Source organism: Schistocerca piceifrons, unplaced genomic scaffold (genome assembly GCF_021461385.2).
Source record: "Schistocerca piceifrons isolate TAMUIC-IGC-003096 unplaced genomic scaffold, iqSchPice1.1 HiC_scaffold_2521, whole genome shotgun sequence".
Taxonomy (NCBI): domain Eukaryota; kingdom Metazoa; phylum Arthropoda; class Insecta; order Orthoptera; family Acrididae; genus Schistocerca; species Schistocerca piceifrons.
The window spans coordinates 4,120,267-4,143,609 of NW_025728467.1; the positions used below are offsets into that span (position 1 = coordinate 4,120,267).

At 47.5% G+C, this 23,343-nt stretch overlaps 1 protein-coding gene across 1 annotated transcript in view; it reads right to left on the minus strand.

The window, feature by feature from the left end:
- Positions 1-563: 563 nt before the first annotated feature.
- The window catches only part of LOC124743723 (basic proline-rich protein-like), a 219,966-nt gene continuing 197,186 nt past the window's right edge, over positions 564-23,343 (minus strand). The window contains exons 4-5 of the mRNA XM_047248889.1: positions 2,750-3,455; positions 564-721 (exon numbers count right to left, since the gene is read on the minus strand). Of these exons, the coding sequence (XP_047104845.1) occupies positions 564-721; positions 2,750-3,455 (864 nt within the window). The remainder of the gene's footprint in view (positions 722-2,749; positions 3,456-23,343) is intronic.

Sequence of the window (23,343 nt, forward strand, 5' to 3'; positions counted from 1 at the left end):
TCGGCGGTGCAGTACAGCGACTTCGGTGATACCTTCTCGGAGACTCTGCTACAGCGGTTGCCATTATCAGTGGACGAAGACTGGTCTTCCTTCGACTGGCCGGGCCTATATAGTGAGCTGGAGCCAATAGAAACCCTGTGCAGGAATCCGTGGCTGGCTATCTCGCGGTGACCTCTGCAAGGAAAGGTTCCTATTAATCGACTGGAATCTTTGGCGTGTTTACCTGATGTCTTCGGCTGTTGGTTTGTTTCCCTCATAGCGTGGCTGTTATGCGGTGCTGCCTGCCATTTAGAGGAACCCGATGGCAGACAGTACACACCACTCTTCCTGGGGGGTGGGGGGGGGGGGAGGGAGAGGAGGGCGACATCGTCCTGCTTGGCCTTGGCGGCCTCGTGGAGGAGGCGGTGAAAACTCGCCCCTGCAGAGTAGGGCGCGGCGCGGTGGGCCAGACGGGCGGAGCTGCGTTGCGGAAGATACGGGGAAGCCGGCCGCGACGGTGCCACGGGCATAGGTTCGTCGACGTCCGCGGGATGCTTCCCGGAAAATGGACTGCGCGGGCGTCGCTAGCTAGGCTGCGACACCGGCGGCGGCGGTGCCAAGGGCACGGGGGCATCGTCAACGATGGTGGATGGCGCAGCCGGTCGGGCCGGTGCAGGAGCCGGTGGAGCCAGCAGCCGCTGTGGAGACGACGGCTGTTGCTGCTGGACGGGGTCTGGCGGCCCTGGACGCCGACCACGGGTGGAAGGGAGCGCATCCGGGCGGCTGGAAAAAGGCGGCGGAGCTGTTTGCTGGAAAGAAGAGGCGGTCGGGAAACTGTGATACCAGCGCCTGAGTTGGTTGCGGTGGCGGCGGACCACTTTGTCAGCGATGCAGACATCAAAAAGCTGATGGCCTTGCGGCCAGACGATCACCCCCTGAATCCATCCAGCTCTCAGGCCGAAACCTCGCGTCCAGATAAGGGATCCAGGAACAAAGGGAGCCTGTGCAGTCGGAACCTGTCGTTTGGGTCCAGGCCGGAGGAGGTGCCAAAGGGTATGAGGTTGCCGGCCGTGCAAAAGTTCCGCTGGACTACGGAGGCCGATGGGCGTCGACCGATAGGAACTGAGGAACAACGTGCGCGACTCGTCCAAAGTGTGGGCGGAGGCATAATTTGTCACTTGGGTCTTAAATGTCCGGACGAGGCGCTCGGCCTCGCCGTTCGATTGCGGGTGAAAGGGCGCAGTGAGGACCTGTTGGATGCCATTGGCAAAACAAAACGTCGCGAATTCCTGGCTCCGGAATTTAGGGCCGTTATCGGTAACAATTGTTAGCGGCAACTCATCCGAGGAAAAACTTTCTGGAGAGCAGCGAGGGTCGCTTCCGAAGTGGGCCTTGGATAGAAAAGCCACTGGACGTTCTGTCCCATTCAGAAGCTTGTGGGAGAGGACAGCCCTGAGCCCGTAATCAGACGTGTCCGTGGCCAGGAGTAATGGCAGAGACGGATCATATGGCATCAGGTGGGAGGCTGATTGCAACTGGAGTTTGAGGGTGGAAAAGGCCGTCTCACAAGCAGGGGTCCAACTCAAGGGGACATTTTTGCGGCATAAGTGATAAGGAGGCCGCCACCTGAGCGGCCGATGGAAGGAACTTCCGGTAATACGATATTTTTCCAAGGAAGGATTTCAGCTGATGGATGTCCCGTGGGGGAGGCAGGCGGCGTATGGCGTCCATATAGGAAAATGAAGGAGAGATGCCTTTATGTGAAATAACCTGTCCTAAATAGGAAATAGAAGGTTGAAAGAAGGAGCACTTCACCTTATTGCATTTTAGCCCAGCCTGGCAGAGGCAAAGAAACAGCTGAAGCAAATTGGTAAAATGGGCTGCAGCAGTAGGGCCTGTAACGACAATGTTGTCGAGGTAATTAATGCAACTGGGAATGCCCTGCAGAAGTTGTTCCAAGAAGCATTGGAAAATGGCCAGGGCGCTAGCCAGGCCGAACGTGAGGCCAGCGGGCATATTCAGAACAGTGAGGGCTTGAGAAGCTTTATCCGAAAGAACCTGGAGGTACCTATCAGCGAGTCAATTTTGGTAAAGTAACGACCACCAGCCAATCGATGTAAGAGATGATCAGACCGAGGGAGTGGAAAGTCGTCCACCTGGAGCTGGGTGTTGAGGGTCGCCGAAAAGTCCCCAAAGAGACGGAGACACCTGCCTGGCTTTTGGACGATGACGAGAGGTGTTGCCCAGGGGCTGAACTGAACAGGCTGTAGCACCCTTTCCTTTTGCAGACGGTCCAATTCGTCGTGCAGTGGCTGCTGGAGAGCGACGGGGACCTGCCTAACCTGGAAGTATCGAGGGCAGGCTGACGGCCAGAGGTGGAGCGTTGCTGCAAACCCCTTGGCGCACCCGATGCCGGGGGAGAAGCTATCCTGGAATTCGGTGCAGAGGGAGTCAACTTTGGGAAACGGCAGCTCTGAAGAAACCAGATGTACATGATCATCGATCCTGAACCCGAACATTTGGAAAGCATCCAACCCAAACAGATCGGTAGCATTGGAACTGTTGACTGCCAGAAAAGAAATCGTATGACTGACAGATTTGTAAGAAACCACCGTCGTGAACTGCCCCAACAAGGCGATTTCCTGTCTGTTGTATGTAAGTAGGCGTCGAGGGGCCGGATGAAGGCTTGGCGCTCCTAAAACGGTCTAGGTAGTGTAATTGAGCAGGGATACCGCAGCCCCTGTATCGACCTGCAGTCGAACTGGCTTACCCAATAGGGTGACATCAATATACAGTTTGGGGGACGCCAAAGACACAACTTGGTTGATGTCCACGGACGCCTTGGTGTCAGAGTGCCTGGAGATTGGCGCCGTGGCAGAGCGACAGACAGAGGCAAGGTGCCCGTCCCGATTGCAACGGCGACACGTCGCCCAGCGGTCAGGACAATCCTCCTGTTCATGCTGGGAATAGCATCCTGGACATGATGGAAGGCCCAGGGGTTCTCTGCGGCGGCGTTGCTGGCCCCGTGAGTGCTGCTGGTTGTCTTCCTTGAACGACCGTCTTTTTTTGTTTTCCGTACGCCGAGAAGATGCCGGGGCGGTGCGCTGGGGAGTGCGGTGTGAAGGTGCGTATACGGCCGCAGTGTCCTCCTGGACGTCGGAAGTCTCTTCTCGGACGACTGCGACGTCGGTCCACGTTTCCAATCTATGGTCAGCTGCAGTGGGAACTTCAAACTTGAATGCAAGGTCTATGATTTGATCTAGCGACGGGTCCTCCAACTTTAAGGCGTCGTGGCAGAAAGCCGCGTCTGGGGCAGCTTGGATCAGGTGATCCCAGACCACGTCATCTGCGTAAGATTCCCGGGATATGCGGGCGACAAAGTTACACTTCCGAGAGATACCTTTGAGTTCAGCAGTCCATTGTCGGGTTCCTTTCGACTCTGGTAAAATTCCACTCTTGCTGCCATGACGTGATATCTGCGGCGATAATAGGAGATGAGACACTCACATATGGCGGTGAAGGTGAGACTGTCAGGATCACATGGCTTGAGTTTCGTCAGGAGCTCGTACATACGGGAGACATTCCAAGAAAGAAAATAGGCTCTCTGATCATTTTCCTGGGATACCTGATGAATCCGGAAATGTTGACGAATCCTCTTTTCATATGTTTCCCAATCTTCAGCGTCTTCATCGAATGCTGGGAACGCTGGCGGTGTCGGTGGTGAATACTTTGAATTACAGCAATCAGTTGCTGCTGCAGTATTGCGAAATGTTGAAAAAGTTGATTCAGTACCTGCTGCACTGATAGATTCTGCTGCTGCAGTTGTGATTGTACTTGTTGTTGTTGTGGTTCCATCTTCTTTGGGTTGTCGAATCCTTACTCATCGCCACTGTTGTATTCTCCAACAGTTTATTGAACGTAACTTCTTCTACAATACAATAACTGGCTGTACAATATATGTAGACTTCCGTCGATCTAGCCGGAGATGTGGTTCCTCTCGGTCGACTGGTACTTCGATCGGCAGTACAGTACCGCGGCTTCAGTGATATCTTCTCGGAGACTCTGCTACAACGGTTGCCATTAGCAGCGGACGAAGACTGGTCTGCCTTTGACCGGTCGGGCCTATATAGAGAGCTGGAGCCAATAGAAACGCGGCGTAGGAATCCGTGGCCGGATATGTCGCGGTGACCTCTGCAAGGAAAGGTTCCCATTAATCAACTGGAATCTTCGGCGTGTTTACCTGATGTCTTCAGCTGTTGGTTTGTTTCCCTCATAGCGTGGCTGTTATGCGGTGCTGCCTGCCATTTAGGGGAACCCAATGGCAGACAGTACATGAGTGTCCTTCAGTTGTGAGCAGGACCAGTGCAGCTGACGTATTACCCCACTACACGTCAACCATACCGGGTATATCGGGAGAAAATTTAGCGACAAAATATAGTCCTGGAATTACGTTGACGGTGGGCTGTATCTTCCCGTGTTCCCAGACAGAATGTAAAAACATGTAGCTCTCACAATATTACATCGCTATGTCACAGTAAGACTCATGAACAGATGCGGAACTACTCCGAAGTAAACGCGTCCTCACCACACACAAACGAAACTGAGTAAAGACCACAGTGTAGGAAAAAGAAACTATTTACGTACGCGAAGTCATATACTCACAGAGTCACAGTACAATAAATCGCGAGCTTAGAGAGTTGCAGAGATTGAGGACCGTTTGTCGATAACACTATTCTCCAAAGACTGTGTGGATTCAAACAGCGCACAACAAACGCACAATGAGCTCTGTAGAAACAGGCTGCACATACCCGATAACACTGCAATCGGCACCATATTTGTGATGAAATGCTGTTCCTCTCTGCAGGTGCTACTGCTGCAGCAGTGAACCATGAGGTTTCACGTTGCCTTGCGAGCCTGTGGTCAGCCGTGGGAATACAGAAGGCGGCAGCCATTCGTCTTATCTCCGAATGTGTTGCCGCTACCTCTAAGCTGGTTGAGAGAAAGTGTTGAAGCGGCCTACGCAAAGCTGGAAAATTGGGGGGACCCAGCGACCTGTGTGCGTCATTAGGAGTAACGGACAAGAAATTTCTTTCATCTCCACCTGTGTGTCAGAAGACTATGGCTCCAAGGCGGCCGTTAAGGAGCCATATCTGAACAACACCCACACACACTAGCGACGCGCTCCAATCGCAGGAGGATGTTTCGATAAGGCTAACAACGTGGCACCTGCCGAAAGTACAGAGAATTCTTTATCAATAAAAACGAACTGAAATTAATGATGCGTTAAAACTACACCCTTTTACAACATCTACACATCCATCTCAAAGTATCAGATGTATTCCAGTCTCATGAATCATAACAATAAAAAGACGTCACGGTCAACAACATCTAATCGAGTATTACTGCCCCAGTAGACAAAGTGCAAGACGATCTTTGGGCTACATGTCTTTATATGAAAGCTTTAATAGGTAACGGCCTAAGTCTCCTCGACAAACAATTCCAACGTAACCTATCAGGAAGGTATAATTTGGTCTATATCGTAACCAGTAATGCAGCCACGAATTATCGTTGCGGTATCAGAATTATTTTCTAAATTTTGTTGCCATATTCATCCACATCTACAGGATTACTCTGCTATTCATAATAAAGGGCCTGGCAGAGGGTTCAATGAACCACCTTCAAGCTGTCTCTTTACCGGTCCACTCTCGAACGGCGAGCGGGAAAAACGAGCACAATTTTTTCTGTGCGAGCCCTGATTTCTCTTATTATATCATGATGATCATGTCTCCCTATGTAGGTGGGTGCCAACAGAATCTTTTCGCAATTGGAGGAGAAAACTGTGGTGTCACCGCCAGACACCACACTTGCTAGGTGGTAGCCTTTAAATCGGCCGCGGTCCGTTAGTATACGTCGGACCCGCGTGTCGCCACTATCAGTGATTGCAGACCGAGCGCCGCCACACAGGTCTAGAGAGACTTCCTAGCACTCGCCCCAGTTGTACAACCGACTTTGCTAGCGATGGTTCACTGACAAAATACGCTCTCATTTGCCGAGACGATAGTTAGCATAGCCTTCAGCCGCGTCATTTGCTACGACCTAGGAAGGCGCCATTACCAGTTACTATTGATACTGAATCATGTACAGTCAAGAGCGCCGCTCCTCATTAATGGATTAAAGTTAAGTATTCCACCAGCAACGTCCGTTTTTCTGAAGTCTAATTTCCTTGGCCTGTTCCAGACCTCACGCCAGCCTGCGTGAGCTAAAACGCGTGCCTTTCGGCTTCCACTAATAATACGGTGTTGGCTCTCCTGCCAACCCACAACAAAAACTTGTGATTAAAATTTCATGAGAAGATCCCGCGCAACGAAAAACGCCTATGTTTTAATGATTGCCACTCCAATGTCTGTGGTACTATCTTCTCTATTTCGCGATAATACAAAATGAGCTGCACTTCTTTGAACTTTTTCGATGTCATCCGTCGGTTCCACCTGATGCGGATACCACACCGCATAGCAGTACTCCAGGATAGGGCGGAGAAGTAGACCTGCTACACCTTCTAAGTGTTCTGCCAATAAATCGCAGCCTGCCGGAGTGGCCGAGCGGTTCTTGGCGCTACAGTCTGGAACCGTGCGACCGCTACGGTCGCTGGTTAGAATCCTGCCTCGGGCATGGATGTGTGTGATGTCCTTCGGTTAGTTAGGTTTAATTAGTTCTAAGTACTAGGGGACTAATGACCTCAGAATTTAAGCCCCACAGTGCTCAGAACCATTTGAGCCAATAAATCGCAGTCTTTGATTGCCTCTATCCACATTTTCTATGTGATCGTTCCAATGTATTTTATTTGAAATTGCAATCTCTAAGTATTTAGTTGAAGTTACAGCCTTCAGATTTGTGCGACTTTTGGCGCAATCGAAATTCAGCGGATTTTGAGAGCTCGTTTCTCTGGATGGGGCAGGATAAGGTTACGATTGTGGATGGGGCCGTAATCAGTTACTCTCGGTTGCGCAACAAATACGTTAACTTTATTTAAAGAAATTATAATTTTAAAACAATCTCTTAAAGTCACAATTGACTATGACAGCACAGAAAAAAAATTCCACAATTTTAGCGCTGAAGGCCAGCAACAATAACCTCTAACAACAAACGGCGGAAGGCCTGAAATAAAAGTCTGAAGAACAATTCTAAATAGCACTTTTAAAATAAATAGCTTGCTTTTAAAACAAATAGCTTGCTTTTAAAACAAATAGCTTGCTTTTAAAACAAATAGCTTGCTTTTAAAACAAATAGCTTGCTTTTAAAACAAATAGCTTGCTTTTAAAACAAATAGCTTGCTTTTAAAACAAATAGCTTGCTTTTAAAACAAATAGCTTGCTTTTAAAACAAATAGCTTGCTTTTAAAACAAATAGCTTGCTTTTAAAACAAATAGCTTGCTTTTAAAACAAATAGCTTGCTTTTAAAACAAATAGCTTGCTTTTAAAACAAATAGCTTGCTTTTAAAACAAATAGCTTGCTTTTAAAACAAATAGCTTGCTTTTAAAACAAATAGCTTGCTTTTAAAACAAATAGCTTGCTTTTAAAACAAATAGCTTGCTTTTAAAACAAATAGCTTGCTTTTAAAACAAATAGCTTGCTTTTAAAACAAATAGCTTGCTTTTAAAACAAATAGCTTGCTTTTAAAACAAATAGCTTGCTTTTAAAACAAATAGCTTGCTTTTAAAACAAATAGCTTGCTTTTAAAACAAATAGCTTGCTTTTAAAATAAATAGCTTGCTTTTAAAATAAATAGCTTGCTTTTAAAACAAATAGCTTGCTTTTAAAACAGATTTGCTTAAAAACCTTACTGTAACACGTCTGAAGGCCTTATCACCAAAGAAGTGAAATTATTGCTCGGCTGAAGGGCATATGAATAATAAGAGAATTACAAATATCTTTAAAACAAACATCACAATCTAAGGAATCAAGACAAGCGGTTCTCAGCAAGTGTTCCAAGGGCCTTGGAAGGTAAATCAAACGTAAGGTACGGTGAGACAGGCAGCCAAGAGTTGTATTCACGTAACAGGATGACAAAACTACTGAAACTAAGGGCACAAACGCTCCGACCGACCGACTAACCAGTCTGCCTAACGTCCAATCACCGGTACAACGATGGAATATTTTTAGGCAAGGGCGAAGAGACAGACAGCACTACGTCTTCAGAAAACACCCAAGGCCGAAGGAAACACCAGGACCGACGTAGTAGACCTCCGCGCCCCCCCCCCCCCCCCCCCCCACACACACACACAAAAATATGCACAGTGCAATACAAGAAGTTGTCAAACTACACGCCGTGTCGGACAGCATCAACACGACGAGGAAAGGCACACCACCTCCAGGGCAGGTAACTGGGGCGTTAGCGGCCACAAGGCAGAAAATACCACTGGTTGTACTTCACTAACAAGAATAATACCAAATTCAGTGATGAATAACAAATAGAGAAAGACGGCTGCAATATTTCACCGCCTCTGAACACTTCACTTGTTGGCGCCAGGGTCAGCGGCCCTGGAAGCAACAACCCGCCTGCAAAAGTCGAGATCTCAGAATAGTCAAGGTTGCATTAGCAGTTAACTCTTCACTCAAACGTCCAGGGTTCGGTGTGCAACGAAGTCGTCGCTCTCGCAGCTACCCCTCCTCGATCCGGCAGTGGCAGCACGCCGCCAGCAACCCCGGCTTGCCCCTCGCGCTGCATGGACCTGCTCGCTGCTGCGCCCCCAAACGACCTCATGTCCGTTCACCCTCCCACTCACACCAAATCCAGTACGCAGACAGCATTAAAATAACTGCTCATTCAAAACCACGAGATACACACGGAGCCCGGAAAACAATTACGACAACAATTCACAATACCAAAACGAGTCACTATGAAACAACATGGACGAATTAGAAGTCGGCACGAACACAGAGAAGCCAGAAGCGATCGGAAGACCAAATGTACGTCGTCCGCTGCGACGACCGACCGAACGACCAACCAACAGTCGTCTCCACTCAAGTCAGGCACAGGAAAGATTCCAGTATAAATCTTCGACTGACAACTTATTTCCATGAGATCATGAGATCACTTCGACGGCCACACACACACACACACACACACACACACACACACACACACACACACACACACACACACGTGAAAGTTGCACTACTCAAATATCACGACCCATTCAACTAAAACTCGCTGAATCCGGTCCTTGACGTGGTCGTGCACTCTCGCGACCACACCCTTCCGCCGGACAGTGGATGTGTGTCGCCAGCAGTCGGGCGACCACTGGCTGTCCGGACCTCACTGCTGCTCGCTCCCAAATCCTCTTGTTCGACACACGACGGCCCGGAAATACTACAGGCTGCTCCAAAGATGGTACCACAGTAAGCGCTATCTATAAGCGCTGCTGCTGCTGCCACTCACGGACAGACAACGCGAGCAAACGTAGCGGCGCCAGTGAACACAATAAGAAAACGAGGCGCCACTATCGCTGTTACAAGATGCCAGGCTATGATCCTGATCAGTTACCGCTTAGCAGCCAGCTATTGTTGCTCGAGCATCACATTAGCGAAGCTGTTACTTCACGTCATCAAGAGAAACAAGAATATTCATATCTTCAGTATCATTGTCGTCCAATTGTTTTGATTGTGATTATTGCGTCTGCTGACTCATCAAGTAAATATAATAGTCGTAGTGATGGGAGTGCAATAAAAATTAAGGTAATTGCGGGTAATGCTGTTCAGATAGTTTCAATTAAATGTCCATGATGTATATTTCGGTTTGTATAGCTCCTTGTGGATCGGAGTGTGGAAACAGATCCCTTCATCTGGCAGGTAGGTTAGAAAATTTAAAAAAGGAAATGGACAGGTTGAAGATATAGCAGAAATTAGAGAGGTTTGGTGGCAGGAGGATGAGGGCTTCTGGTCCGGCGAATAAAAGGGTTATAAATACAAAGTCAAATATGGGTAATGCAGGAATGGTTTAATAACGAATAAGATGGGTGGTTGTTTGAGGTTTAAGGGACCAAACAGCAAGGTCATCAGTCCCTTGTTTCAAATATGCTCCATTCCGCTAATGCGACATCTCAGGAAAGTCAGAACAATAAAACGGAAAAAGGTAAATACGTAATAGGGCAGACATGTTGTCATTGGTAAAAACAAAATGAGGGAAGTCGGCAAGAGAACGAACCCAACGCTATGCTGAAGCAACATAGGCAAGACCACCTGTGACTTAAAAGGTGCAACCGCTAGAATGTAGAAATACGTATGGGAAAAGGAGACTAACCAATCCTTAAAAAACAAAGAGGTAAAAACAGAGTAAAAGGGGAAGAAAAGAGGATCTCGGTCAGGGAGGTGAATCGGGAATCTCCCAACACGGCTTACAGTGGGAGACACCCAAACACTCACCGCCCTGCCCCAACACCAGAGAGAGATTAAAAACCTTAAAACTGAGAATAAGAACCACTTTCCCGGAGGAAACCGAGAACCAGAGAGACCATCCGGGAATCGTCAGACAACATCAAAGGTAAAGTGCGGGGGAGTCTGTACTTAGCACGCAGAGCCAAAAGAAGGGGGCATTCAACCAAAATGTGGGCTACTGACTGGAGGGCTCCACAAGCACAAACTGGGGGTGGCTCATCACGCAAAAGAAAACCATGGATCAGCCTGGTATGACCAATGCGGAGACGACACAGTATGGTTGAGTCCTTTCGGGAGAGGCGAAAGGAAGAACGCCACGGGCCTGGTGTCACCTTAATAGCACGAAGTTTATTAGACAGGGGAGTAGCCTCCCAAGAATTGGCCCATGACTGTGCGAAGTGGGATTTTACGTGAAGCCGTAAATCCGCTGCAGGAGGGGCTACAGAAAACGGGGGTAAGTAACTGCTCCCCCAGCCAAACGATCAGCGAGCTCATTACCCGGGATACCCACATGGCCAGGGACCCAAAGGAAGTCAATAGAACAAGCAGCATGGTGAATATCAGCGAGATGTTCATGGATGGCAAAGACCAAGGGATGGCGCGAAAAACACCGGTCAATAGCAAGAAGGCCACTCATCGAGTCCATACATAACAAAACGCGGTTGTGTTGGGACTGTTCAACAAAGCTAAGGGCCTGGGAAATTGCCATCAATTCCGCAGTAAACACCCCACATGTGGGTGGCAGCAGATGATTTTCCGTTCCAACAGAGGACTTGAAGGCATACCCAACATGATCAGCAGATTTAGAGCCATCAGTGTAAAGAACAACAGGATCACGAAACTCCCATAAAATTTGGCGGAAAAAGGAACGCAACACCACCGGGGGGGATGGAATCCTTCGCACCTCCGTGGAGATCCATCCAAATTCGAGGCCGAGGAACTAACCAAGGAGGGGCGGAGGGGAGGGAGCGAGGAAGACAGGAAAAAGAAGGAAGCTGAAAATCACGGCAAAGAGACGCAAGGCGGAGTCCAACCGGTAAACCCGCCCAAGGGCGGGAGTCTGGTGTGCGACGTCCATGGTCTGGGAACAGGATAGAATAGGGAGGATGATTGGAGAGGAACGGATAGTGAGTGCATAAGACACCAAAAGCTGGGACCGCCGAACAGAAAGGTGGGGGGGGGGGGGGGGGGGGGAGATCCCAGCTTCAACCAGGAGACTATCAACAGGGCTAGTAGGGAAGGCACCGGTGGCCAAACGGATACCACGATGGTGGACTGGATCCAGCACGTGCAGTGTGGAAGGAGCAGCTGAACCATAAACTTGACAACCACAGTCCAAGCGAGACAGAACTAGAGCATGATAAAGACGGAGAAGGAGGGAACAGTCCGCACCCCAAGAGGAGTGGGCAAGGGAGCGAAGGACAGTGAGTTTACGGAAACATCCTACCTTCAGGAGTCTCATATGGGGCAGCCAAGTGAGCTTGTTGTCGAAAAGAAGACCCAGGAAACGAAACTGTGGGACCACAGGCAATCGCTGTGCAGCGACAGAGCTCTGGATCAGGGTGGACCGTAGTATGGCGACAGAAGTGGCACACCCGCGATTTTAAAGGAGAGAATTGAAACCCGTGTGAGAGGGTCCATGCAGAGGCACGCCGTATAGCCACCTGGAGCTGCCGTTCTGCAGATGGCATCGAGAAGGAACTAACCCAAACGCAGAAATCATCCACATTCAGGGCAGGGGCGACCAAGGGACCGACAGAGGCCCCAAGTCCATCGATAGCAATGAGGAAAAGAAGGACACTCAAGACAGAACCCTGTGGGATGCCCGTCTCCTGGGTCCGTGGAGAACTGAAAGCAGTACCAACCGGAACTCTGAATGACCAATGGATCAGGAACTGGCGGATAAAAATCGGGAGTGGGCCCCAAAGACCCCACTGATGAAGGGAAGTAAGATGTGATGGCGTCAAGCCGTGTCATAGGCCTTGCGAAGGTCAAAAAACACTGCAACCAAATGGCGGCGCTGGGAAAAAGCCTGCCAAACTGCGGATTCCGAGCGAAGTAAATGATGGATTGGAGGCCGTCCCTCTCAAAAGCCACACTGGTAATGGGTCAAGAGATCCCGAGATTCGAGGACCCAATTGAGCCGACAGGCTACCATCCGTTCAAGTAACTTACAAACAACATTGGTCAAACTAATTGGCCGATAGCTGTCAACAGATAGGGGGTTCTTACCAGGCTTAAGGACAGGAACCACAATGCTATTCCTCCACTGAGAAGGAAGTCATCCTGGAGCCAGATATGGTTAAACACCCGAAGAAGATGTTGCCGTTGTGGAGCACAGAGATGTTGAAGCAGTTGGTTATAAATGGAATCTGGGCCAGTGGCCGTATCATTAGAAGAAGATTCTGACTCACAAGGGGTGAAACATAAAGTGGAAGCTTCAGCTCGCTGTTTTGGTGAAGGAAAGCAGCTGGATAGGAGGCTGACGCTGATGCCACAGCAAAATGGGTCGCAAGATGTTCTGCAAGAACTAATGGGTCCGTACAAATGCCATCTGGGAGGTGAAGGCCTGGGAGGGTGGACAGCCGATGGCAACCTTGGAGAGAGCGAAGTGTAGCCCATACCCATGACAGAGGAACAGTAGAACCAAGGGAAGAAACGAATCGTTTCCAACATATGCGCTTGCTCTGTTTGATTAAATAACAGGCTTTAGCGCGGAGGCGTTTAAAGTTAGTAAGGCTGGCTATGGATGGGTGCCTCGTAAGGTGTTGCAAAGCTCGACGGCTATCATGGATGGCAATGGCAATGGCCGTACTCCACCATGGGACTTGCCAGTGACGAAATGGTCCAGATGAGCGCGGGACAGCAAGACTAGCAACGCGAACAATTGCCTCAGACACGTCACGTAGGACGTCATCAATACGACCCGAAAGAGAGGGAGAAAACACGACCTTTGCAGTGTATAGAGGCCAATCGGCGCGTCGGAAAGACCAACGAGGTAACCTGTCCATCGGGGAGCGGGAAGGGATAATCAACGGGAAATGGTCACTATCCAAAGGTCGTCGTGTGGCGACCAGCGTAATGAAGGGAGGAGAGAGGGAGAAGAAAGACAAAGATCAATGGCAGAAAAGGTACCATGACCGGCACTGAAGTGAGTAGGGGAGCCATCATTAAGAAGGCACAGTTCGTGGTCTGCAATAAATTGGTCTATAAGATGACCTCGTCTAGATGGAAAGGCACTGCCCCACAAGGGATGATGAGCATTAAAATCCCCAAGGAGGAGGAAGGGAGGAGGAAGTTGCTGAAGAAGGGCAGTTAAGGCAGCAGGTGTAAGAGTGCTGTCAGGAGGGAGATAAAGATTGCAAACTGTGACCGCAGAGTCTAAGTGGACCATAACAGCAACCGCTTCCAATATAGTTTGAAGAGGAATCCACGTGCTAGCAATGTCTGTACAGACCAACGTACAAACGCCACCAGAAGCCCACAGGGGTTCAACCCGATTTCGACTGAAAACACAGAACACACGGAGGGTCGGTGAGCGAGCATCAGTAAAATGAGATTCCTGGAGAACCACACAAGCTGCAGAGTAGGACGAAAGAAGGGATTTCAATTTCGGAAGGTGATGATAGTATCCATTACAATTCCATTGGAGAACCACAGAACGATGGTTTAAATGGGGGCTGAACACGCTAAATCTAGTCATACCGCCGGGTCCCCACCCGTCACCGACAAGGAGGGGGCGACATCCATGAACGACAGGTCAGAATCCGGTTGTGAAGTCGGGGAAGGGACCTCCGGTGACACCAGAGGCTCTTTGTCCCGGGACTTATGTTTCTTCTTCTTTTCAGGCTGAAATCGAGGAGGGCTGTGTGGCATAAAGGAGCCAGCTGCAGCAAGATCAGGAACAGAAAGAGACCGGGCGACCTGGGGGCCGACAGACCGCGGCTCTCGCGGTCGTCGCGCGGCAGCAGACCTTTGGCTTGGAAGGTGCCGGGAAGGGGCATCCCGGGAGAGGCGCCCTTGACCGGCAGACGCCGAAGGAGTGGGACACTTCTCCGGCTGGGGAGGGGGAGCAGCGCCCATAGGAGGAGGTGTGGGAGCCGCAGGGGAGGGGGGGAGGAGAGGGGTCCGCGATGGGGGTAAGGAAGGGGGAGGAAGGGTTGTAGATGTAACCAAGGCGTAACTAGATGTCATGGACACAAGGTGAAGTCGTGTATATTTCTTACAGGCCTCTGTGTAGGTTAAACGATCGAGGGACTTATACTCCTGTATCTTCTTTTCCTTCTTATATACTGGGCAATCTGGTGAACGTGGAGAATGACTACCATGACCATTTACACACATAGGAGGGGGAACACAGGGACTCACCTCATGGAGTGAACGTCCACAGTCACCACAGAGGGGCCTGTGAACAGCGGGAAGACATGTGTCCAAAACGCAAGCACTTAAAACACCTCATAGGAGGTGGGATGCACAGCTTCATATCACAGCGATAGACCATAATCTTAACTTTCTCCCCTTCAAAAGCCAGGATAAAGGCACCAGTATCAATACGATTGTCTTTAGGACCCTTCTGAACACGCCAAACAAAGTGAACACCACGCCGTCCGAGATTGTCCCGAAGTTCATCAGTTTGAAGGATGAGGTCCCTGTGAAAAAACACACCTTGTACCATATACAGAGACTGGTGGGGGGTAATGGACACAGTAATTGTGCCAAGATGGGTACAGGCACGAAGGGCCGCAGATTCGGCAGCTGAAGCAGTTTTTATCGGCAACGAACCCGACCGCATCTTGCTCAGGGAGTCCACTTCGCCGAACTTGTCTTCAATGTGTTCCACAAAGAATAAAGGTTTGACACTGGTGAAAGTATCTCCATCAGTCCTGGTGCAAACTAGATAACGGGGGAAAGGTTTTGCCCCTAGCCGACGGGACTGACCCTCTTCCCAGGGGGTAGCCATGGAAGAGAAGGCCGAAGGGGCAAGAGAAGCAGCACTTGAGGAATCAGCACCACGCAGAGAGACGGCCGCAGAAGAGCGGCCAGAGTTTTGGACCCGTATGCGTTTCATCTGCATAGCGTCCGCCCTGATACCACCCACTCTGATCAGGGGCTCTCCTCACGGGGAGCACCCAGCCACAGCAAGGGCCGTCTGGCACACCGGCCATTGCTGGGGGTTCCGATGCACCAGGATGACGAGCAACCACTCCAAGGCATGCATGAGGAGGTCACAGCTCAGGTATCAGAAGTGTGATCCCTGTGTGTTCAGGGGGCTCAACCAAAAGGGTACATAGCGACCCCACCACACGGGCTGGCTACCGTGCTGGCTATGCACCCTAGTATCAGACAACGACGTGAAAGAAAAGGTGGAATGTACTAGGAGGGCGCACGTCGGAGACACTAGGTAAGGTGCTCTTCCCAAATGGCTCACACTATGGAGGAGAAATTTTGTAATGGAGGTCAAACCCCAGAGGAGACCTAGGAATGCCAAAAGGAGGAGATGATTATGCAACAAAGCCGAATTGGAAAACCAAAAGAACCAGGAGGATAGCGGGGGCCAACATAAGCAAGGACACCAACAGAGGGAGAAGAGAGGGCGAGGGGAAGGGGGAAATGAGGGTCAGGGAGGGTCAGGGAGGTGAAGGTAGGGGAAGGGAGGGAGGGGAGGGGAAGGGAGGGAGGGAGGGGAGGGGAAGCGATGAGGGTAGGGATGGGGGAAGGGATGGGGGAAGGGATGGGGGAAGGGATGGGTGAAGGGATGGGGAAATGCAGCCCTGGAGAGAAAGAAGGCTGCAATGGCTCGGGGCCCCGTGCTCGCCACGTACGTATCCACAAAAGAGTTGTGGACCCCCTGTGGGGTAACGAATAAGAAAATAGGAATGCGGGTACACTACTGTGAAAAGCATAGTAATGCATTTCCATTGATAAGGTACATTGAGGTAAAAAAGTCATGGATAGCAATACGAACATATAGAGGTGGATGTAGTACCGCGTACATGAAGTATAAAAAGACAGTGCATCGATGGAGCTGTCACTTGTAGCCATGTGATTCATGTGAAAATGTTTCCAATATCATAATGCTCACACGACGGGAATTAACTGACACTGAAGCGTAATTTGAGCTAGGCGCTTGGGAAATCCATTCCGGAAAGCGTTAGGAAATTCAATATTCCGCGATCCACAGTGTCAAGAGTGTGCCGAGAATACCACATTTCAGGCATTACCTCTTATCACGCACAATGCAATGGGCGACAGCCTTCACATAACGACAGAGAGCAGCACTATTTGCTTACAGTTGTCAGTGCTAACAGACAACCAACATTGCGTGAAATAAGCGCAGAAATCAATGTGGGACGTACGACGAATGTATCCGCTAGACACAGAGCGGAGAAATTTGTAGTTAATTGTTTACAGCAGCAGACGACCGATGCGGGTGCCTTTTCTGACAGCACAACATCGCCTGCAGCGCCTCTCCTGGACTAGTGACCATTTGAGTTGGATTCTAAAGGACTGGACAACTGTGTCGTGGTCGGATGAGTCCCAGTTTCAGTTGATAAGAGCCGATGGTAGGATTCGACTAAGGCACGGGCCCCACAGACCCAAGTTGTCAACAAGGCGTTGTGCAAGCTGGTGTAACGGTGCAGGCTATGTTTACATGGGACGGACTGGGTCCTCAGGACCAATTGAACCTATCAGTGGCTGGAAATGGACATGTTTGGCTACTTGCATATCATCAGCAGCCACTGACGGACTTCGAGGTCCCAAATAACGGTCAAATTTCTATGGATTACAATGCGCCACGTTATTGGGCCACAACTATTCGTGACTCGTTTGAAGAACATTCTGGACAATTCGATCGAATGATTCGATTGCCCAGATCGCCTGACACGAATCCCATTTAGGGGACACAGACAGATCAGTTCGTGCACGAAATCCTGCACTGGCAACACTCCCGCAATTATGGGCGTCTATAGAGGCAGCATGGCTAATTATTTCTGCACGGGACTTCGAACATCGTGTTCAGTCCATGTCACATCCAATAGCTGCATTACGTCAGGCGGAAGGAGATCCGACTATTTTAGGAGGTATCCCTTGACTTTTGCGACCTCCGAGTAGTGACGAAGCCTACACCTCTCTCTGAATTTTTAGTGAATGAGAATATCCTGGGAGAAAACTGGTAAGCATAGTTTTCCCAGTATGTCACGGTAAGAAACTTATTGGCTGTTGTACTCGTCCGCGTCGGGCGCGAGGAAACCATAGACGACAAACGTAAGCAAAAAATATGAGAAAATGAAATTAATTACACTACTGGCCATTAAAATTGCTACACCACAAAAATGACGTGCTACAGACGCGAAATTTAACCGACAGATGCTGTGATATGCAAATTATTAGCTTTTCAGAGCATTCACACAAAGCTGGCGCCGGTGGCGATACCTACAACGAGCTGACATGAGGAAAGTTTCCAACCGATTTCTCATACACAAACAACAGTCAACCAGCGTTGCCTGGTCAGACGTTGTGATGCCTCGTCTCAGGAGGAGAAATGCGTACCATCACATTTCCGACTTTGATAAAGATCAGACTGTAGCCTGTAGCGATTGCGGTTTATCGTATCGCGACATTGCTGCTCGCGTTGGTCGAGATTCAATGGCTGTTAGCAGAATATGGAATCGGTGGGTTCAGGAGGGTAATATAGAACGCCGTGCTGGATCCCTACGGCCTCGCATCACTAGCAGTCGAGATGACAGGCAGCTTACCCACATGACTGTAACGGATGGTGCAGCCACGTCTCGATCCCTGAGTCAATAGATGGGGACGTTTGCAAGACAACAACCATCTGCACGAACAGTTCGACGACGTTTGCAGCAGCATGGACTATCAGCTCGGAGACCATGGCTGCCGTTATCCCTGACGCTGCATCATCACAGACAGAAGCGCCTGCGATGGTGTGCTCAACGACGAACCTGGGTGCACGAATGGCAGAAAGTCATTTTTCGGGTGGATCCAGGTTCTGTTTACAGCATCATGATGGCCGCATCCGTGTTTGGCGACATCGCAGTGAACGCACATTGCAAGCGTGTATTCGTCGTCGCCATACTGGTGTATCACCCGGCATGATGGTATGGGGTGCCATTGGTTACACGCCTCGATCACCTATTGTTCGCATTGATGGCACTTTGAACAGTGGACGTTAGATTTCAGATGTGTTACCACCCGTGGCTCTACCCTTTATTCGATCCCTACGAAACCCTACATTTCAGCATTATAATGCACGACAGCTTGTTGCAGGTCCTGTACGGGCGTTTCTGGGTACAGAAAATGTTCGACTGCTGCCTGGCCAGAACATTCTCCAGATCTCTCACCGATTGAAAACGTCTGGTCAATGGTGGCCGAGCAACAGGCTCCCCACAATACGCCAGTCACTGCTCTTGATGAACTGTGGTATCGTGTTGAAGCTACATGGGCAGCTGTACCTGTACACGCCATCCAAGCTCTGTTTGAGTCAATGCCCAGGCGTATCAAGGCCGTTGTTACGGCCAGAGGTGGTTGTTCTGGGTACTGATTTCTCAGGATCTATGCACCCAAATTGCGTGAAAATGTAATCACATGTCAGATCTAGTATAATATATTTGTCCAATGAATACCCGTTTATCATCTGCATTTCTTCTTGGTGTAGCAATTTTAATGGCCAGTAGTGTATTTCTGATAACCGATGCAAATTAAGCATCTGTTTACATCACCGTCCAATAACATCATGAAGCAGAACACCACCAGTCCACTGAAACGACAACCTGTGTCATTGTCCCACATTAATGGACCGATCAGCTTAATACTATTCTTATGTAAGGATATACGCAACAAATGAAAAGAAATGATCGGCAATTTGATCTCTGAGTGGTTCGACCTGGAGATATTCAAGTAAGTAACGAAAGACACGTAATATATCCGGTGGTTCTACCCTCGAACAATTCTTCAGTTATATTTTATTTACTGGCTGTGAACTGTGACAGAAATATTCGTACATAATCCTAGTTGTTATCACAGGACTCAAGAGGTGTGCTTTTTCTAAATAAACGCGATTCATACATTTCCCTTAATATCGTATGTTTAACTAAATACAAAGGACCACAGGAGCAGATGCTTACTCTCTGTAGAATCCGACAGAGAAAACGCCACCATCAGGCGAGGATAGATGAAGTACGTAACGATCGCTTATTTCTTCACCGTCACTATGTATTTTGCATTTGCCGCTTCGCTCACTTACCAAGTGTCTATCCAAACGATTTTAATTACAAAACATTTCTTTGTATAAAAAAAACAGAAGACATTTTTCGGTTCTATAAATTACAGTATTAATAGACTTCTATAAATACGTTTTTGAAATCACTTTGGGGGCAAGGCATAAACGTCTTTCACAGATAATGAGGATATATTATGTGTTGTAAGCCCAATAAATGAATGAATGAAGTTATATGATGAACAGAACATACTTTATGCATTCAATCAGTTACCAGCTAGTACTTAATTGTTCGTTTAAATATTTTTCAAAATAATTTTACTCTTTTTTTAATGTATTGGTTATGTATGATTTTCTGCTTGCAAATTATTTTCAGAAATATTCTCATTTGCTTGAGTTGTATAATAACCAAATAAAGCTTACTTGCGCACTGATCAATAAACTGTCATTATTATAAGGCTTAGTTTTCAGGATTGGATGAGAACTTTTTTTCAATATTTACATTTGACTGAGGCAAAAGTGAATAGTTGTGTTTACGTGGCATTACACTTTGTTTCCATTCCTCCCAACGGGAAAAAACTCAGCGAGGGATAAAATTTCCATCCAGTTTTGTTTAACATAAAGTTTGCTTCATATTTACAACCGCTACGTAATAGAATTACACACAAAATTGTTTTGCTTTAATTATGTTATCAATATTATTGTACTGTTTGTTTTCAAGTCCGAGCTATTTTTGGCTCAACAGTTTACAAACTGCAGTAAAGTTCTTAAACTTAAGTGTGATACAAGTCAGCGTTGAAGTCTTAATTGTAAATTTCATTTGATACGACTCTCTATGTAATTGATACGGAGCTCACATCACACGATCGGCGGCTCCAATCATCTGTTCTGTTGCAGCTCTGCCGCTACACCAACTGCTTCATAGGAACAAATGCCTGCTGCTGGTACCAAGGTTAGCACGATGTGTCGCGGGCTGCACTTCTGCTTTTCACCTCAGCATCGTTTATACGAAACAAATTAAGTGCAGCATCACAGAGACAAAACATTTGTTATCCACTATACGGCACTGAAAAGAGTTTTGCTTAGCATATTTGTCTAGTCAGTTGTTTAATGTAGTTTATACGCAGTTACTACTGTTCGTTCATTTCAAAGTAAGAACACGTTTCCTTGTTGGCAACACTGTCAGCGGTCAGAGCGCTGCATGACATCCACTACACTACAGAATTACTGTTAGCCTGTTGCACATAGTTCAGCTCTCAGCGAATCATATTATAAAACTGTCTACGACAAACGGTAGTTTAGCGTTCTTGTAGGGCACAGGTTATTTATTCAGTCCTTAAAGTTTTTGTACTTTAAACGCGCGCAACCATACGTGACAATTGTGGACTTGTTAAGCACTGTTACTGAATACCACAACGGCTGACATCAGTTCGCTTTGTTAGTACCACGTTTATCAGACGCGTTTATTTGTGGTTCGGTGCGAGAACACTTATGAAGATACACTTGGTTAAAAGCGTTCGTGCATACTTCATCCGATTACCTCCATAATCCGACGCAGCAGAGGTGAGTACAGATTCACGTACTACTATGGGCTTTCACATGTTGTATTTGCTTATGCTTGCGTAGCCTTTCAGTATGTGCTGAGTTCCACAGTGGGTTTTAAACTGCACTATCTACAGAATCATTGTGTCTCTTTTCTCAGGAGCTTCTGTGTACGTTGACAAATAGTTGCTGTGCAAGTATTTTATTCTCGTGCAAGGTGAAGCTTAATACAACACTAGAATTATTTGTATATTAATATCTCTCTTTTGTGATTTTAACGGTGGAGCTATGTAACAAGATTTATATGTTCTCATAGTATTCGCTCATGTACTTAGTTACTTGGTTTAGTGGCCTGATGTTTACATGTGAAATATATTTCATAAAAGAAAAACTTTTTTCTTTTCGTACATGGCATCGCCATACGACCTTTACTTCCATAGAAATTACGGTGTCTACGCAATAAGCGAAAATTACCACAGGAAATTATGGGTAAATAAACCGTCCGCCGCGTGCGCGAATCAAACATGGGCATCCAGACACACACAAAGAGAAATTTTGTGTAACTACGAGATTGACAAGATTCAATAAGCAACTCATTTCCTAGATTTTTCTATTAGTACTATGTGCTTGCTTTATTTATGTAGAAAAATTCACAAGAAAAATAATTACTGGCTCCTGCCAAAACTTAGCAACTACGTTTGTAAAAATAAGCTAAACATAAGCCATACACAATTACAGATTTGTGCCTTGCTTGCATAGCTAAAGATTTTTATTTCTCTTGCTTGCTGGTATATCCTACCCATACTGGTTGTGCTTACAGTAAAAGTGTGATTTTATGGTGTACATTTTAATATTCACTCCCATACCATGTATCTGTCATAAATTAGTACTTTCCCAAATTATTTTGACTTAACTATTGTACTGTTCAGAACATATTTAAAATTCCTAGCTTTACACGCCACTGTGGTTAGTCCATGAAACAAAGCGTACTTCTACTGCTTCAAAGCTTGTGTCCAAATCTTGACCAGTTGTTATACAAATATATCTGCATATATACATTAGTCCATGAGATTAGTACAGCCGATCATCTGTCCGAGACTGTCATGAATTAAACAGAAATATTTACTATCTATAATTACAAGAGGTTCACTTAACTTTGAAGAATCATGCTTTAAAATTAGAAAAGTTTTTTTTTCATTTTTAGAAGAGAAATTCGCCGGAATGACTACAAAATACCATCCTAACTATTAATACTATATATGAAGCTAAATTCAATAGAAATTGCACCACCTTTCCTTAGGCCCAGGGAAAGCAATACGTCACATGACAGTACTGTATGTGCAGACGAAGTTGGTAGTCGGCGCATGACTGATGTGAATGACCTGAAGGCATTTCGCAATTACAGTTGCCACTGCGCGCAGTGTCAACTTAGTTTGCGCCTATGATACATCTGATAAGGGACTACCTGCGCATGATATTCGTACCCCTTGATACCAGGCTTATGCGGTAAGACATTTGAATATTTATTCAGCAAATTAGCTAGTTCAGCCTTTTGTTGTTCTGTTAAATACCCTGATTCGCCTATTTTCGTTTGAATATGGGATAAAATATCCATGGCATCTCCTGTATTCTGACATTCTAGTGCATTATGAACACAGTACTGCCCACCACTAGTGGACAAAGCCTTAGTTTTTATCAGTTTGAGACTTTGGCCTTCACTTTTTCGCAATACCTACCATGACATGATGTTTTCCTTAAGAAACTTACAACTTGTTCCGTTCAGATGGTCGATCTTTGCGTCCCCTCTTCGCAGAAATCCCATGCCTACCAGACAGGAAACAGACAAATTCTTGACAATGATAAACGTTGAGCCCGCGCCGAATAACGCTGCGCGAACGGCTGGGCACGTTTGGGGAGAGTGGTGGTGGGGGTTACGGGCACGCCCTGTAGAGGAACTTCAGAGCGCTGGAGAGGGAGTGCGTTCTAAACTGAAGCGTACGCTCAAAATTTTCGTTTAGTATTAAGTGGAGCCCTCACTTGTATGGTGACCATTCGAAAAGCTCTGCCACCTCTGCTTTCGTTAATATCAAAAAAGAATTCCGCTGAATTGGTTTTCGCCTGGTTTATTAACCATTTGTAATTTTCAGAG